The sequence below is a fragment of the Saccopteryx leptura genome, chromosome 4 (assembly GCF_036850995.1).
Source record: "Saccopteryx leptura isolate mSacLep1 chromosome 4, mSacLep1_pri_phased_curated, whole genome shotgun sequence".
Taxonomy (NCBI): Eukaryota; Metazoa; Chordata; class Mammalia; order Chiroptera; family Emballonuridae; genus Saccopteryx; species Saccopteryx leptura.
This window is the reverse complement of record NC_089506.1, coordinates 131,272,135-131,292,078: the sequence shown is the minus strand read 5'-3', so window position 1 is coordinate 131,292,078 and position 19,944 is coordinate 131,272,135. Positions and strand designations below refer to the sequence as shown.

General features: G+C 35.6%; 1 protein-coding gene across 1 annotated transcript in view; it reads right to left on the bottom strand.

Annotated features, from left to right (window-relative positions):
• Nucleotides 1–6,320: 6,320 nt before the first annotated feature.
• The window catches only part of TBCA (tubulin folding cofactor A), a 108,075-nt gene continuing 94,451 nt past the window's right edge, over nt 6,321–19,944 (bottom strand). Inside the window, exons 3-4 of the mRNA XM_066381708.1 lie at nt 11,170–11,256; nt 6,321–8,759 (exon numbers count right to left, since the gene is read on the bottom strand). Of these exons, the coding sequence (XP_066237805.1) occupies nt 8,679–8,759; nt 11,170–11,256 (168 nt within the window). The 3' untranslated portion in view covers nt 6,321–8,678. The remainder of the gene's footprint in view (nt 8,760–11,169; nt 11,257–19,944) is intronic.

The following is a 19,944-nucleotide window of genomic DNA, read 5'->3' as shown; positions in this document are numbered from 1 at the left end:
CAGGTAGTCACTAGAGATCCAGGCTACCCCGACCAATTTCCCTACATAAACACTTGACTTAGAGTTCAAACTTCTACTGTATTAGTAGCTAAGGCAGGGAAGCATTCCACCAGACCCAGTGAGCTGCTGTAGCAGCCAAAGCCAGAAATTTTAACCCCTAGTGAACCAGGAGAAGCAGAAATTTTGGCTCCTCCACCTTACATGCTGGTGAGGCTCTACCCGCCCATACCTGACTCTCTGTCCCAGATACCACCATTGACTCAGGCCCATCATTGCCAGATTTATCAGGTCTCAACATAAGCTCACCTGAGCCTGAGCCAGAGGTGACTCCCACTGCTGCCAAGATAGAAGGCATACCCACCTAGATTCACCATAGCTGCCTGAAGCCTGTGGCCCAGTGGAGACACCTTTGTGGACAGCAGAGACTGACTCTGCCAACCCTTGTAAGTTGACCCTGAGAAGGACAACATGCCCTGTTCCAGCCACAAACTGGGAGGTGGCTGGTCAACATATAACTGAAGCCTGAGGAACCTCGCCATGGGGCTCCCTACAATTGGACTCTGGGGAGGGAGGGGAACTAGAGCAGAGGGCTGTGAACTGTATATCCATGTCATCAAGGAAGGCCAAAGGTCTCCACCACTTGCTTTTCTATAGCTTCTATGAGTGTGAGGGAGCTCAGAAAGGAACCTGTACCTGTAATCAGACTCAATATTCAGTGTGTGACCCAGTGGATAACCAGCCCTATGTCTGTTATAATCCTACAAATCCTTCTACTACAACAATATTTAAAGTAAAAATAGCAGCAAGAGGATAGAGGAAATAGATAGAAGGACCAACAATAGCCCAGAGCAAAGTTAAAGGAAAGCCCAGTAGCCTTTTTAGGGGATAGTTCTCAGCCTTTAGTAGGAGAAGTCTTACTACTCCTAGGAATTTTCTTAATAGGTCCATGCTTGTTGCCACTATTGATGAACAGCATAAGGAACATGACAGAGGCCACAGTACAGCAATAAACCACGGCCCATTTATACTTTACCCACCACTATCAGGCCGTCCCCTTAGAATCAGGTAAAGAATGAGAGACTCCAGTATAAAAGACATTCTGAAGTCTCAAAGGGGGGAGTGTGAAAGGAGGGGCAGGCCTCTCTTCCCTGAGAAGGAAAAAATGAAAAGAATACAAGGGAAAGGAGCCAGCTGGGGTAACCAAGTCAGCCAGTGATAAATTATCTGTATCCCGTAGTCACAATACAAAACAAGAACAGCAGGATCTGTATGTAACTACGGCCAGTGATCTAGAAACCCCTTCCCCCTTGCTGACCCCACCAAAGCTTTCCCTCCCCTCTCCTTGAGTCCTGGGAAACCTTAAAGAAATCACATGCCCGTTGCTTAGATACTGTAAAGGTATATATCCTGTAAGAAAGTCAACTCTGGGGAGCCCGTGTTTTAGAGTTACAAATCCCATGTGCTCTGCTGGCTTTAATAAATTCTACTTCCTTCATCAAGTTTTCTGGGCTTTTTTGACCTCCTTTGATTCCTGCAATACTGCAATTTGGCCATGTTTTAATGGTGAGCAGAGCTAGTTACCCCTCATCACTGTTGCTTTTCTTATCCCCTTTCCATCTATTCTTACCTGATAAAAAATTTTTAATTGGATTTTAGAATAATTTTCTAAAATTTCCCTTCCTGTCTCCAAACCTTATTTTTATTCTATTATTTCACTGAATCTATAGATTGACATAGGGATAAACTACATTTTGACAATATTAACTTTTCATATATAGTACAAGCCATTTTTAAAACTGTCTTCTATGACTCACAGTAGGAATTTATTTTTCCATTATACTTGGTTATTGCTGGCATGTAGAAAAGCTTTTGGATTCCACATATTTCCATAACTGCTTTAATAAAGTAACACAAACTAAGTGGCTTAAAAAAACCAGAGATTTATTGTCTGATGGTCCTGGAGGCTAAACGTCCAAGATGGAGGTGCTGGCAGAGCCATGCTCTCTCAAAAGCTTTAAGGGAGAACCTGTTCCATGCCACTTAGCTCACAGTCACCTTGGTAGCCCTTGGCTTGCAGCTGCATAATGCCAATCTTGCCTGTGTTGTCATACAGCCTTCTCCCTGTCTTCACATTGTCTTATTAGGATGTCAGTCCTATTAGATTAGGGGCCTACCCTACTCTAGTATGAGCTCATCTTAACTGATATCTGCAAGAACCCTGTTTCCAAGTAAGGTAATATTCTGTGGTAGTGGGGGTTAGGATTTCAACATATCTTTTGAGGGAACATAATTTGACCCATAATCGTTCTATATATTCATTTTGCAACTACTCACTTTAATTTCCTCATTGCTTCTAATTATTTTAAGCATGACTGACTACTTGTGTCTTCCCAATACAGTACATATAACTGCATATGAAAATGATGCCTCTTTTTGAATATTTTCATTTTATCCCTTTATCTAATCTCATTGGCTACTACTTTATCACATAGCCAACAGATTCATCTTTAAAATTTTTGCTTTATTGTTTTTAAAATTTGAATTTGATTACTACTGAAGTGAAACATTAAAAAAACTATCCATTTGCATTTCTTCATTGTGAACTGTGTTCCTATGTTTTTTTTAAAAACCTGGATTTCTTTTCCCTAATTTGAAAGGGTTCTTTGTGCATTAAAAATATTCTCTTGTGACATATGTTACCTTGTCAACTATTCATTAGTCAACAGAAAGCACAAAACAAAGATTCAGATCTACTATAGCATAAATTAATTTTAACTTTCTGTGCAACAATCCAATACATGAACAAATACTTCTCAGAATATAAGAGCAGTTAGACTAATAGTGGAGTGCAATGTAAATTTATATGAAGCACTCTTAAAAATTTTAAGTACACTAATACTTATAACTTGTTTCACAGTGCACCATTTCTAAACCATTCAATTTCTTTCCAGTTAAACCACTCAAGAGTATCAAGGACTAAATTATCTGATTAACCCTTTCATGCCAAATGCTTAACAGCTCTTATTCACATGCATGTCAAGTTTACACTGACATTTAAAGGTCCTGACTTGCCATCAAAAAAAGGATTAATCTATCCTTGGTTTATCTAAATGACCAAATAATAAGATTTAAGTGATAACCAGCTGTAGAATGTGTCCTTATTAAATCTGATAGAATTTTTTAAAAGCCAAGTAATGTAATAAAGTTTGCAAAGTAATTTAGATTAACCAGGTTTGACTGCTCAATTTGAAAGTGATTCAATGCACAGGTGTAGGCAGAGACAATTTTTAAATATTAGCCTTTGAATGTTCCTAACCAGAAAGTAATATTAAATGAACATTACAATATCTTGTTTTAACCAGCTTTCATTATTCATTCCATTTCTTCCTAAGGAACTGTTTACATGATTTATTCACCTGGTACAAAATAGGATTAAGGAAGGACAACCTAGTCCTTAAATGGCAATACTTCTCCAGTATGAAAATACTGTATACCAAAAGCCCAACCTGCAAAGCTCCCGTCCAGGACTTTGGGGGCGTACTTTGATATACTAGGGTTGACTCCCCATTAGCCAATAATGTCCATGTGAAATTCTGAAACTTGGGAACACTTTTTTTTTTTTTAAGAGGAGTGATAGGAAAGAAGAGATGAGAAGCATTAATTTCTACTTGCATCACTTTGTTCATTGATTGCTTCTCATATGTGCCTTGACTAGGGTGCAGGCAGGGGCACTCAAGATGAGCAAGTAACCCCTTGCTCAAGCCTGTGACCTTTGGGCTCAAGCCAGTGACCTCGAGGTTTTGAACCTGAAACCTCAGTGTCCCAGGTTGATGCTCTATCCACAGAGCCACCACCAGTCAGGAAGGAATGCTCTTAATAGCATTAAAAACAGCCTAGGTTTGATGACTTTACTTATTCTACGTTATGTTTCTATTTCTTTTTTTTTTTTTTAATTTTTATTTATTGATTTTAGAGAGGGAGAGAGAGAAAGAGACAGAAACATCTATCTGTTCTGTATGTGCTCTGACCAGGGACTGAACTAGCAACCTCTGAGTTTCAGAATGATGCTCTAACCAACTGAGCTATCGGCCAGGGCTGATTCTATTTCTTTATCCTATGAACTTTCTCACTTAGAAATGATGTGCCTTTTGTTTTACAGAAAACTATATTAAAAAAGTTAGGCTTATTTAAGGTGACCAATAGTCCTCCTTTAGGGAGGTCAGTCCTTCTTTTGTAAATTCCATCCTCCCTCGAAATGTGTCTTCCTACATGTCCTCCTTTTTGATACTGGAAGACTAATCTTAAATGTCCATATTCATTTGATGCAGAGTTGATCCATTGTGTGTGATGTGATGTATTTGTATCTAAATGAGTACTTTTTTCTTACAATTATTATAAAAAATTAATAGGCATATAAGCATAATTACAATATAAAATATTATAAATGTTTTTATTATGCATTTTTCATATTATAGTGTATTATTGTTGCAATGAATAAAATGTCTTTTATTTACGATATTTTCTTCCATTTATTTTTGTCCTTTTCATTGTAAAAAGTTGATCACTTTAGCTTATTACTTGATTCTGTCACTTTTATGTCTTTGTTTTGCCTACTACTCTATGAAAGCCATTGTATTAGTCTGCGCAAAAATGAGACACCTAACAAATGTTAATTGTACTTTGCCATGACACTATACCAACAATGTGTATAACTTGGCACACAACTGCTCTGAGACCTAATAAGTTTTATAACTTTTATAAAAATAATAATTTTATTGTCTTTCACTACCCAACAGCATGGTCATAATCACTATTAAGAAAAAATAAAACAGCCCTGGCCGCATAGCTTGGTTGGTTAGAACATTGCCAGCAAGTGCAAAGGTTGCTGGTTCAGTCCCTGATCAGGGCACATACAGAAACAGCTTGATCTTCTTGTCTCTCTCCCTTCTTCTCTTGCTGAAATCAATAAATATTTTTTTTAAAAATGATATGGAATAAAAATATCTGAGGAACTGTACCTATTATGGATACTTATTTTTCATGATACTTTTTCACTTTTTAAATAAACAAATTTTTATTTTGACTTTATTTCAACTCTCCCCCCAAATCCCCTCCCCAGCAATCACCATATTATTATCTGTGTCCATGAGTCTCTTTTTTTTCTTGGTCCTTTTTGTTCATTCCCTCCTCCCCTCTCACCCAGTCCCCACCCATGACATCAGTCCACTTGCTCACTATGAGTCTGTCTCTATTTTGCTTATTAGTTCATTTTGTTCATTAGATTCCACGAGTGAAATCATATGGTACTTGTATTTCTCTGACTGGCTTATTTCACTTAGCATAATGCTCTCCAGGTCCATCCATAACATTGCAAAAGACTTCCTTCTATTTTTATGGCCACGTAGTATTCCATTGTGTAAATGCACCACATTATTATTATTGTTTTATGTATATACAGACCCCCATATGTAAGTACTGGGTCACAATGGAAAATGTTTAGTGTGGTTTGTGGTCAAAACAGTTTGAAAGGCTCTGTATTGTGTTATGATGAAATCTTTTTTTTGAGAGGCAGGGAGGAAGAGAGACAGGAACATCGAGCTGCCCCTGTATATGCCCTGACCGGAAATCAAACTGGCAACCTCTGCACTCTGGGTCAAGGTTCCGACCAACCCAGTTGTCTGGCCAAGTCATGATGGAATCCTTCAAAGCATTCTTTCTCTCACTTGAGGTTAGAAATGTTCTTTTCACTTATTCTACAAAATTTTACACAGATGTAAGGTATCAAATAAAAGCTTAAAAACAAGTTAATGCTGAATCATTACATCACTGTTCTTAATTTAATGTGCTTCTTGGCCATGAAAATGTAAGTGGAATTGTCAAAAATTCCCAGAAATAAGCCTTCACAGAATGATGACCTTCTTGCTGGTTCTCATCAGTACCTGAACAGAGAGCCAGTACAAAATTTGTATCTGAGATAGGAATTGTCTAAAGATATAATTCTTTTTTTCTACCTTGCTTTTTGGCCAGAAAGTAATTTTTTTTTCCCCAGTAAACAAGATTCAGGTCCGGGCTGCAAAGCTTACTTTAGTATTACTTTTATTTACAGAAACTAACACTTAAAAAAAAATTTTTTTTAAGATTTTATTTATTGATTTTAATTTTAGAGAGAGGAGAGAGAGAGAGAGAGAAGGGAGTGGGAGGAGTGGGAAGCATCAATTCGCTTTTCATACATGCCTTGACCAGGCAAGCCTGGGGCTTCAAACCAGTGACCTCAGTGTTCTAGGTCAATGTTTTACCCACTGTGCCAACATAGGTCAGGCTAACACTTTCTTTTTTTTTTTTTTAAATTGTATGTTCTCTTCAAGTTTCAATTGGTCAGGCAACCATTTGCTAGGAATACATACAATGTTTATGTATTTGGCAAAAGACTGAAATGAAATGTTTTACATTAAAAAATAGTCATATACTTTTAAAAAATGATATCCTATTTGAAAAACTAAATACACATATTTTTAAAAAGCCAACCTGTTCTGGTGCTTAATTCCATCTACAAAATATTTTCAATTCTCCTGGTACTCAATCTCTAATATTGAACCTTAGTAACTTTTAAAATGGCATGTAATATATATATATATATATATATATATATATATATATATATATATATATATTTTATTATATATAATATAAAAAATATATATATATATATATTTTAAATTTTAGTGAGAGGAGAGGAGGCAGAGACAGAGTCCCGCATGTGCCCCGACTGGGATCCACCTGGCAAGCCCACTAGAGGGCGATGCTCTGTCCATCTGGACCCCTTACTCTATTGTAACTGGAGCCATTTTGTAGCACCTGAGGTGGAGGCCATGGAGCCATCCACAGTGCCAGGGGCCAACTCGCTCTAATTGAATCATGGCTGCAGGAGGGGAGGAGAAAGAGAGAGAGAGAGAAGCAAGAGGAGGAGGGGTGGACAAGCAGATGGGTGCTTATGTGTGCCCTGACCGTGAATAGAACTTGGGACTTCCACACGTGGGGCTGACGCTCTACCACTGAGCCAACCAGCCAGGGCCTGTAATATGTTTTAAGATGATGACATTTCAATTTAGAAATGCTTCTGATATATGTTACTCCCTGTTGAAGTAATTTTCTGCATATATAAAGATTTTATAAATTATACATTCTGTGTTTTAAAACAAGAGTAGGCTTTATAAATAACATTAAGAAATAATATTATTTTTCTCTTCTCTAATCTTTTTGACATAGTCAATAAATATTTTTATTTCTAGTGATCATCAGCAACCTCCAAAATCAGATGAACCACACTATAAGTATATATTTTATAGCTGCAAAAATTCAAGTTTTATTATGTTTTCAATCATGAGTTTTAAAATTTAAATGCTATCATTTTGGTTCATTAGATCACTGCTCATGTTAGGCTGGTGATATAAGGTTCATACACAGTCTCTAGACATAGAAGAAGAAAAGTAAATGAGTTGTCAAATATTTTTAGAAAGTAAACTCAAGTGGGTTTAAAATTGTACTGAAAAAATACCCGGTGATAAAGCAATGCTCTTTTCCAGGTAATGAGAGAGAATCCAGGTTCAACTATAGCCCGTGTATTTTGGAGCTGCAGTCTCTTTCCAACTCTGTGTTCAGTGATGTCATGTTAGTAGCTTGAAATCAGTTACAATGGTAGAATTTATACTACAAAAATCAGCAAAAGCTACAACTCAAGAGGTTCCATTTCTATCTTGAAGAGCCATTAAACATTTTCCAGCACACCAACAGCAACAGCCATTATTCTTTTAAAAGATAATTCAATTCTTTATTGTGCATAAGAATCTTATTTGATTTAATTGGTTGGTATTTTTTATATAAATGTATTTCTGGAAAAAGTTTAAATGTTTCCCATTAGTTTATACAGATAAAAATGTTAGACTTTTACTATGGATGGCCTAGTCCATAAGAGGTTCTTTTCTTATTAGGGAGTTGCACCCTGTTCAGAATAAACTGTTCCAAATCTGGGGTTTTATCTAAAAAAAAATAGAATAAAATGGTATCCTGCTTTTAACTCAGACCATGCTTATGAAGCATAATATTTAGACTTCAAATAGAATCTAACAGAGTTTAATTCTCTGTCAAAAATGTCTATGACTTAATATTGAAAGGTTAATTAAAATATTTTTTTTAAATGTATGCCCTGGTCAATTGCCGTGCAGAGGTTGCCAGTTCAATCCCATCAGGGCACATACAGGAACAGATCTATGTTCTTGTCTCTCTCTTGCTCTCTCCATTCCTCTCTGTAAAATCCATAAAATAAACATCTAAAAAAATGTATGAAATAGGCTCTGGCCAGGAGGCTTAGTGGATACAGTATTATTTGGACATGCTGAGGGCCCAGATGAGAGGCAAGTGGAACAACGAATTGATGCTTCTTTCTCTCTCTCTCTCCCTCCTTTTCTCTCATCAGTGGAAAATTTTTAAAAAGTATAAAATAAACAATTTTATTAGATGAATTCATTTATTTGACACATTAAATTAGACAAAGAAAAATATATGTAATTGCATAAAAAGAATCACATTCTCATACTACTTGAACACATAGAAGATCAAAAATAATAAAATACGGAATGAATTCCAGGATTAATTGCAAAAACACAAGGTCCAGAAGAATGTCAGGCTTCTAACTTCACTGACTCCAGTACTGAGCGTGCTTCCTTGTACTCCTCAGCCTCCTCCAGCTCCTTTTCATTCTCCTGAGATGGAATAGAATAAAAGTAAGTTCATACTTCTCAACTTCAGTAGCTTGTTATTTACTCAAATATTACAAACCATCAATGTAAACAGCTCAAAAATTAAAAGAAAAAGAATCTCAAGCCTCATCTAAATAGGACAGTGTATTTTTACAGGTTTTCCCCCATAGTTCTGTTCTTTCTTTACAGGTAAGAGAAAATACAATAGGTCTGGTTTGGTCTCACTGTATATTCTCATAGCATAAGTGAAAAGCATGATCATGTAAAGCTCTTACATTATTAATTGAATAAAATATTAAGAAAAAATTTTTAAATTCTTATTTTATTAAGACATCACAAGATAAAAACATTATTGATCATAGACAATGTAAAAATGATTTATTAATGTGTTACATACATGACAAAATTTACAACAAAATAATCCACCAACTATTCAAAACAACAAAGAAGACTACCAATGTCACACCAAAGTTAAGTACAATCTTCAAATTAGAAAGCTGAACTGCCTGCTTATTAATGAGCATTCTATACTTTACAGGGGTCAGGAAACTTTTTGGCTGAGAGCCATGAACGCCACATATTTTAAAATGTAATTCCGTGAGAGCCATACCTGTGTGTTACGCATTATCCAATAAAAATTTGGTGTTGTCCCAGAGGACAGCTATGATTGGCTCTAGCCACCTGCAACCATGAACATGAGCGGTAGGAAATGAATGGATTGTAGAACATGAGCAGTAGGAAATGAATGGATTGTAATACATGAGAATGTTTTATATTTTTAACGTTATTATTATTATTTTTATTAAAGATTTGTCTGTGAGCCAGATGCAGCCATCAAAAGAGCCACATTTGGCTTGCGAGCCATAGGTTCCCGACCCCAGCTCTACTACAAGAAACAAAATACATCTTTCCTTCTCTGATATTTAAACACTGAAATTTTCCTTGGTACTTTATACAGAAAACTTGTACCAATATATTATAGTGGTAACAGATAAATGAAGTAATATCATTTAAGTTATTATGCATAGAAAATTTTGCTTGATTCTAAATAAATAAATAAAGCTATGGTCAGAAATTCATTTCAGGTCAATAAAAGTTGAAGATATACAAACAGTTACAGAGCAGAGGGAATAAAGTGTCTTTATTTAGCATACATCTTAAAGAATTTGCTTAATTCAGACTACAGACAAGAGTTTCTTACTATCTAATTACACCTAAACATGTCTTTTTTCTCAGTAAACTTAAGTTCCCTGAGGCAGTGATATTGTTGAATACATCCTCAAATACATCATTCAAAAATATTATTTTTTTCAAGCAATTTCTATTACTTTCTCAGCTACTAGATTTATGAGAGAAAAAAATCATTTAAATTGTCAAAAATACAGATTCTGTCTCAGGTAGTATTTTAATTATTAATTATTTCCTGTTTTTATTTTTTATTTCAAAATCATAACTTCATTTTTGGCTGTAAAGGAAAGTTTTTGGTTTTTAAAAGATCCTATAGGTAAATATGGAGTTCTGTGTCAAAATTAAAGTAAAATGTAGACATTTCTCTCTTTCTCTGTACAGATTTAGTCCTAATACTATTTTAGTGGGAAAACATATCTCACTCTCTTTCAAAGAATACATATGATCATATACATAGAACATTATTTTTGTTATATAGGGAACAACCATCAATCAGAAGATAGCTGTGCAACAAGTAATTAATATTAGCTCCAGAAATATAAGTATAAAATGAAATTAGTAAACATTAGAATTCATCAAATTATCAAACAGTAACAACTGGTGTGCATATAGTTCTATGCTTTTATAACTCTATTAGAAAAGAAGATGACTTTAATTATTCTTAGAATTCTTTATAAAATGATTCTGCTACTATATCACAAGGCATTTATAAAACAAGTATAATAATAGGCTCCAAGTCAATATGAGAGGATTGCCTATATTACAGGGTTTGTTTTTCTCTCAAATTAATTTAGGTTTGAATCTGAAAGAATTCCAGATCTTTTTTATTATGGTCCAAATTCATTTGAAATATTTGGAGCTTTAATATTTCAAACATTCTACTCATCTTTAATGTGTGAAAAAAGATCTTTATGTATGAAAACCAAATAATTCTAGATACTGGAGAACAATATTAGTACCATAAATACCTACCATGTTACCTCAAACATATTTAAATTTAAATACTGGTAAATAAAATAAACATGCTCAACATAGTACTTTTACTGGAGGTATAACTTAAATATAATTTAAAGTTCATTAATTATTTTAAAGTAGACTAGTACACAGCATTAAGAGAACAAAATATGTCACCAACTAGTTTTCAGTGTAAAATATTTAAAATTTTGGCCTTTTATATATTAGATTGGAAAAATTTTAAACACATAGCAGAAAAATCTTTACTTACTAATGTCTGCAGAAGATCAGCATATGCTGCTTCCAACCTGCGCTGGCAATCTGGGATCATCATCCGGGACTCTTGCAGGATCTCTGCCTATAATGAGAATCTCTGTGAGACATGCAAAAATGATAGAACTTATACCTCTGTAAATATCTAAAGTGATTTAGAGGAATCAGAAAAATTGTGGGTATGTAAACCAGTTCAATATTTTAATTTAAAGTGTACTTAAAGGACTATTATACTGTAAGATAAACAAAGTACAAGTTTTAGATCTAAACCTCTTCCGGTAATCATCTTCTTGTACTAAGTGAAAATTAACTGAAAAAGCTTTTCATAAAGTATTGATTTAAAAAGGCTATTTAAAATAAACTATTTCTCCTACTGTTGCAAAGCACCTTCATCCAAAATGGGATCAGCTGGTTATATAAATATCTCCTGCATCTTTTGAGTAATAAAGAAAAACAGTGTTCATATAATATCACATGGAGATAATTACTGCATGAAAAAAGTTATTGAGTTATTGATCACATCGTGTGCACACTGCAGGAGGTTCTCACTGAAAGAAAGAGGTAAAGAAAAATGAAAAGCAAAGACCAGCAGGTTCATATTTTTGATGCTTATCATGCATAAAAAGTTATTACTTATCCTGGTGCTTCATTTTAGGAGACAAATTATTCTCCCCATGTAGTTTGAGCCAAATTACCAACCTGGCACCCCTCTGAATATGAACTTCTGCCTATTCTTCCTGAAGACAGACACTACAGAATTAAACACAGGAGTATTTATTCCAGCAGATATCTCTGGACTTAAAATCATTCAAAGCTGGACTGTAACATATAAAATCAAAAAATCAAAAAAAATCAAATCAATGACTTAGAAACCCAATCAACAGGAGGGTAAATAAGAGTTTCAGATGTTAAACCTCAAATAAGTCTTTTTCCTAAGGTAAGTAAAAAGCTTTATTTCCTTAAACTATTCTCAGTAAGAGACACAGAGATCATTTAAGTATTTATTTCCAAAAACTCATGTTTGATCAAATACCTTTGGTAAAATGGATACAAAATCTGAACTTTTACTAAAAAGCTTTATTACTAGCTCATAGGAAATAAAAAAGACATAATTTAATGGTAATTATACTGTATCTTAATAGAAACTTTAATAAGTCTCAGTAAGCACCCTCTTCCTTTCCCCAACAGTTTTGTCATAGCTCACATTGTAAAAGAAAAAATCAGAATTATATTATACAAGGATGTTCTGTCTACATTTCCTCAGTTGAAAATCTGCTGAACTTGTCATTTTTTTTACTGGAAGACACATGTTGAAATTTCAAATGCAGGATCACGACTTTACTTCACAACTAAGTATAATATGCCTAGATATTTAATCATTGCCACTAAATTATTTCTGTGTATTTGGGTTAGTTTGAATACATGTGAAAAATCAGTGGTGGCACATTTCATTGGATAAGTGATTCATATTTCCTCCCCTATGGACTTCCCTTGAGAATAGCTTATAGAAATTAAGATGAAACAGAAAGAATTAGGTCAAACACATGATAAGCCAAAATGTATCTTTGTAAACTATTTTAAAAGGCTTTAATAAGTTGTCACTGAAATACACTTTAAACAATGCTACCCCAAATAACTTCTCTATTATTTTATCATTATACAGCAAGAATCGCCAATTACTTTATCAAAATGGGACTCTGACCTACATGGGGCCAAAATTCAGTCTCCAGTAAATCAGCTCCAATTCATTCAATAAGCTTACTATATATAGCTGCAGGGCATCAGGTATAGTGGATACAAACATGAAAAAGAAAAGGCCTCCATCTTCCAATCCAGTATAGGAGCATAAACACAAAAGTAAATATTTAATGCTGCTTCTATAAGACCATGTCACAGGAAGCCAAAAGCTTCCCATGTAGTGATGACTGTATTTGGAATCCACAAATCATATCTCTATCGAGACAATAAATTATATACTTTACCTAGTAACAATAAATTACAATTGTCAGAAATAATTTTAAAAGACAGTATATAAGGTGTGATTATATAGTAAAGACACCCTTCAAAATATCTTCCTTACACTAAATGATTATTACCTTTCAAAGTGTTCCCTTTGGGAAGAACTCATTAAAATGAATGGTGCCTCTGTTTAAAATAACTGAATAAATTAAAAGTTTATTCTAATGCTGACTATGACAAGACTAAAGGCAGGATCTTGACACAGATTGGGAGGTACAACGAATCTTAGGGGCACACAATGGGATGCAGTCTTACTATAAAGTCTTGCTTTTTTAAAATTTAATTTATTGATTTTTACAGGGTGGGGGAAGCAAGAAGTATCAACTCATAGTTGCTTCACTCTAGTTGTTCATTGGTTTGTAGTATTAATACGTGCCTTGAGTGGGCAAGTGCAGAGTTTCAAACTGATAACCTCAGTATTCCAGGGTGATATTTTGTCTACTGTGCCACCACAGGTCAGGTACTAAAGCCTTGTTTTTAAAACAAGTAACAATTTTTTGAGGAAGTTATTCTGGTAAAAATAGAATTAGGCTTAGCACAGCTCAGATTATAACAATGAATAAACAAATGAACTAAAATCTGATCAATTTTCTTTAAAATCAAATATATATAAATGGGGGAGGGGGAGAATGCCCTAATCAGCAGATCTTAATTTTTTTTCCCCCTGAAAGAAGAGTGCTGTAAAATAATCTGGCCAATGTTAAGTTCTTTTGCTATTGCTTAATTGGGATAAGGTTTATAGCTTCTTTAACGAAACAGATCATTTGCCCAGGGATGGCTGTACCTATATAATCTATAAACACTGTAACATTGGATACTGGTTGCTTCTGGAACCAATGGTAACTGCATTAGGTTGCCAAACTGAGCTCTAGAGAAGTCCAGAGATCACCAAACAATGGTTAAGTCTTTCCTTTAATTGAGTGATAAAATAGTAATGTGCTAAAAAACATGTCAAGAAATCCACTTGACAACAAAAGAGTGAAAATGGCAACTATGTGAGGTGATGGATTTGTTAAGTAACTTGACTGTGGTCAGTATTTCACAATGTACATCAGGTTGCACACCTTAAATAGATACAATTTTAAACAGTCAACTATACCACAATAAAGCTGAGGAGAAAAGATATAAATGTACTCTGAGAAACAAGTGGAGAATCATAGAGTTAGAAGAGACACAAGTGGTCATCCAGTCCAGTCTCAATTTACAGATATGAAAGTCAAGTCCCAGAGTGATTAGCTAGTTGAAAGAGTCTGAGTTATAGTTCATGATTCTGGTTTCAACTCTAGCATGTGAATTAGTGGTAGTGAAAAGCCAGTCTCCTCTATGGCCTCTAATGATCCCCACCTTCTGGAATTCCTGCCCACTTCCCACACTGAATTTGGGTTGGCTCTGTATGACCAATGGAATGTAGTGGAGGAGGCATTCTGGGACTGAAGACTTGAGACTAGGTCTTAAGAAGCCTTACAGCTTCCACATGGGCTTCCTGGAATGTTCACTTTTGGGAAACCTGTTTCTCAAATAAGAAATTTACTTCACTTATGTTTGTGGTTATCACTGAATGGTTAAGGATCTAAAAAGAATCCCATGAAACAAAATAATCTAGTCCCTTAAGCCCTAACAATGGCAATAATTACTTTAAATACAAACGATCTAAATTCACCAGCTAAAAGACATTCACAGATTGAACTCAACTTTTTGCTGTCTACAAGAAATTCACTTTAGGCCCTGGCTGGTTGGCTCAATGGTAGGGCATCAGCCAGGGGTGTAGATGTCCCAGGTTCGATTCTACAGTCAGGGCACACCAGAGAAGTGACCATCTGCTTTTCCAACCCTCTCCTATCCTTGCAGCCATGGCTCAATGGTTGGGACAAGCTGACCCCGGAAGCTGACAATGGTTCCCTGGTCTCTACCTCAGGTGCTAAAATTAGCTCCACTGCCAAGTAACAGCCCAGATGGGCAGAGCATTGCCCTAAGGGGGCTTTCCCAGTGGATCCTAGGCTGGGGCACATGCAGGAGTCTGTCTCTCTGCCTCCCCTCCTCTCACTTAATTAAAAAAAAAACTCACTTTAAACAAGATAGCCATATTGAAAATAAAAGGATTAAATGAGAGATATGCAAAATTAAAAAAAAAAGGAGTAGCTCTATTAATACTGTATAACTGGATAGACTTCAGAGCAAAGATCTTAGGGACAAAGAGGGATACCACATAATGACAAAATGATCAATCCATCAAGAAAACATAGTGATTCTAAATGTGCACACACTAAACAAGACAGTTTCAAAATAAACAAAACAAAAACTGATAGAGCTAAAAGAAAAGATAAATCCACAAATATATTAGGGAATTTCAGTATCTCCTTAGCAACTGATAAAAGTACTAGATCAAAAAAAATATCAGCAAAGAAATAAAAGAAGTAAACAATACCATCAAACAACAATATCTATTAGAACATTCTACCTAAAAAAGGAAAATACAAATACTTTCAAGCACCTATAAAATATTCATAGCAGTACACTGCACACTGAGTGAAAAAAAGACAAAACAAAAACAACAAAGGACACCAGAAAAATCTTTAAACTCTTACAAATTAAACAACATATTTTAAATAATCTATGGGTTAACAAGTCTCAAAACAGAGAAATATGAAGATAAATAAATGAAAATATAACATTTTTTTTTTTTTTAGGATTCAGCTAAAGCAATGCTGAGAGGGAAATGTATAGTATGAAATGCTTACATTACGAAAGAAGATCTTAAAGTCTAAGTCCTTAGTTCAGGAACTTATAAAAAGAACAAAGTAAACCCAAAGCAAACAGAAGGAAGAAAATAAAACTACGATCAGAACCAATAAAATTTAAAACAAGAAAACAACAGAGAAAAATCAATGAAACAAAAAGCTGGTGTTTTGAAAAACATAAACCTTTGTAAGACTGACAATGAGCCTGACCAGGCAGTGGCGCAGTGGATAGAGCATCGGACTGGGATGCGGAGGACCCAGTTTCGAGACCCTGAGGTTGTCAGCTTTAGCACGGGCTCATCTGGTTTGAGCAAAGCTCACCAGCTTGGACCCAAGGTCGCTGGCTCGAGCAAGGGGTTACTCGGTCTGCTGAAGGTCCACGGTCAAGGCACATAAGAGAAAGCAATCAACTAAAGTCCACAATGAAAAAAACTGATGATTAATGCTTCTCATCTCTCTGTGTTCCTGTCTGTCTATTGCTCTCTCTGACTCTCGCTCTGTGTCTGGAAAAATAAATAAATAAATAAATAAATAAATAAAAAGGACTGACAATATGATAAAGTGAGAAAGCAGAAATCACCAATATCAGTAATAAGATAGAAAATACCACTACAGATCTTGCAACCATTAAAAGGAAAAAAATACCAAGAACAATTTTATAATATTGTTCATAATACTCATGAATTTATCAATTTAGAAGAAATGGACCAATTCCTTGAAAACTGGAAATCATTAAACTCAACAGATAACCTGAAGAGTTCTATAATAACTTAACTAAATTAATGTTGTAATTAAAAAGTTTCTGAAAAAGCAAACCATTAAAATTCAACTGATAATCTGAATAGTTCTATAATCAAATAAATTGAATTTGTAATTTAAAAATTCCTAAAAAGAATTCTCCAAGCCCAGATGGTTCAACTGGACAATTTTATCAACTATTTAAAGAAGCATACATACTAATTTTACACAAATCCTTCAAGAAAAAAGGAAGGACCATTTCCCAATTCATTTTATGAGACTAGTTTTAACCTGATGCCCAAACCAGACAAAGCCAGTATAAAAAAGAAAACTGCAGATCATTATCTCCCATAAACTTAAGATGCAAAAATCCTGAACAAGATATTAGCAAATTCAATCCAGCAACATGCAAAAGAATTAAACACCATGATCAAGTGATCAAGAAGGTATGCAAGTCTGATTCAATATCTGAAATAAACAATTCACAATCAACAGATCAAATAAGAAAACTCATATGAATCTTATTAAATGACACAGAAAAATCATTTGACAAAATTCAACTCCCATTCATGACAAGAACATTCAGCAAGCCCTGGCCGGTTGGCTCAGTGGTAGAGCGTCGACCTGGCGTGCGGGAGTCCCAGGTTCGATTCCCGGCCAGGGCACACAGGAGAAGCGCCCATCTGCTTCTCCACCCCTCCTCCTCTCCTTCCTCTCTCTCTTCCCCTCCCGCAGCCAAGGCTCCATTGGAGCAAAGATGGCCCGGGCGCTGTGGATGGCTCTGTGGCCTCTGCCTCAGGCGCTAGAATGACTCTGGATGCAACAGAGCGATGCCCCAGAGGGGCAGAGCATTACCCCCTGGTGGGCATGCCAGGTGGATCCCGGATGGGCGTATGCAGAAGTCTGTCTGACTGCCTCCCCGTTTCCAGCTTCAGAAAAATGCAAAAAAAAAAAAAAAAAAAAAAAAAAAAAAGAACACTCAGCAAACTAGGAATAGAGGGGAACTTCCTCAACTTAAAAAAAACTATTTACAAAAAACTCCTACAACTGGCCCTGGTCAGTTGGCTCAGTGGTAGAGTGTCAGCCTGGCATGTGGAAATCCCGGGTTCAATACCCGTTCAGGGCACATAGGAGAAGCCACCATTTTCTTCTCTACCCCTTCCCCTCCCACTCTCTCTGTTTCTCTCTTCCTCTCCCGCACCATGGCTTGAATGATTTGAGCAAAGTTGGCCCCAGGCACTGAGGATGGCTCCATGGCCTTGCCTCAGGAGCTAAAATAGTTCAATTGCAGAGCAATTGAGCAGTAGCCCAGATGAGCAGAGCATCGCCTGTTAGGGGGCTTACCAGGTGGATCCCAGTCAAGGCATATGTGGTAGTCTGTCTCTGCCTCCCTGCCTCTCAATAAACAAAAGAAAAGAAAACAAAACAAAAAACCCTACAACTAACATTATACTTCATTGTAAAAGACTAAATGCCATTTAAATGCTGTTGGAACAAAGGAAGGATAACTCTCACTCACCGCTCTTATTCAACATAGTACTGGTAAGAGGTAGTAGCCAGAGCAATAAGGCAAGAAAAAATACAATAAATGACATATAGATTGAAAAGAAGTAAAACTGTCCCAATCTGCAAATAACATGATTGTCTACATGGCCATGTCTGTCTATATATTATTTATGTGTTGTCAGAAGAAATTTATAAGTAAATTCCTAGAATGAGTTCAGCAAGGTCATAGGATCTAAGACCAACACACAAAAAAGTGGTTTCACTTTTATATCTAAGAATGAAATACTGTTTATGTAAAAACAAATTAAAAACAGTACATTTATAATAGCTTCAAAGAAAATTAAACTTAGGTATAAATCTAACAAAACACATGCAAAATTTGTATGCTGAAAATGACAAAATGCTAATGAATGAAGCTAGATCTAAATAAAATGGACTTGATCATTTTCACTGGTTAGAAGACAACATAGTAAAGATGTCAATTTTTAAACTGATCTGTAGGTTTAATGCAATTCCTACCTAAATCTTATCAAGGTGTTTTATAGACACAGGCAAGCTTATTTTAAAAAGTTTATGAACAGGCAAAAGAACTAGGATAGCTCTTCCCTATGTTAAGGCTTACTGTATAGCTATATTAATCAAGACAGTGTGGAACTCGTAAGGGATAAATACAGTTAAAGGACCAGAAGAGAGAACTCAAAAAAGCAGAGACAAGACTCCTGCATGCACCCCTACCAGGATCCACCCAGCAAGCTCACTAGGGGCCAATGCGTTGCCCATCTAGGGCGTTACTCTATTGCAACTGGAGTCTTTTTTTAGTGCCTGAGGCAGAGGCCATGGACATCCTCAGCACCTGGGGGTGACCTCCTTCAATCGAGCCATGGCTGCAGAGCAGAGGAGAAGACAGAGAGAGAAGTGAGAAGGGGAGCAGTGGAGAAGCAGATGGTGACTTCTCCTGTGTGCCCTGACTGGGAATCGAACCCAGGACATCTTCATGCCGGGCCAACCAGCCAGGGCTGTCCAATTGATTTTTGACAGAGGTACAAAAGCAATGCAATAGAGGAAGGATAACCTTTTCAATAAATACTGCTGAAGCAACAGGATACCCATAGGCAAAAGGATAAATGTCTAATCAAACTTCCCACCTTATACAAAAATTAACTCAAAATCAAACAAAGCCTTAAATATAAGACATAAAACCACACAACTTTTAGAAAGGAATAGAAAATCTTCAGGATCTAGGATTAGTCGAAAGGGCCTTAGATTTGAGACCAAAAGTGTGATTCACAGAAGGAAGAAAATGTTAGCTATAAATTAGATGTCCTCAAAATTAAAAAAACTGTTGCTTACTGAAAGGCCCTGTTAAGAACATAAAAAAGATTACAGACTAGGAGAAAATATTTGCAAACCACACATCTGACAAAGAGAACTTATCTAGAATATATCAAGAACTACTGAAACTCAAAAGTAAAAAAAAAAAAAAAAAAAGCCTCCAGTTAGAAGGTGGGCAGAAGACATAAACAGACATTTCACTGAAGAGGATGTACAGGTGGCAAATAAACAAAGGAGAAGATGTTTAACACTACTAGCCATTAGGGAAATCCAAATTAAAAAAAATACCAGATCTCACAATACACCTATCAGGTAGGTGATGGATAAATGCTGAAATAACAAGTAGTGATTAACATCAAATGCTAGTGAGAATGTGGAAAAATCAAATCATTCACACATTACTTGTGGGAAATGTAAAATGGTATAGCTACTCTAGAAAA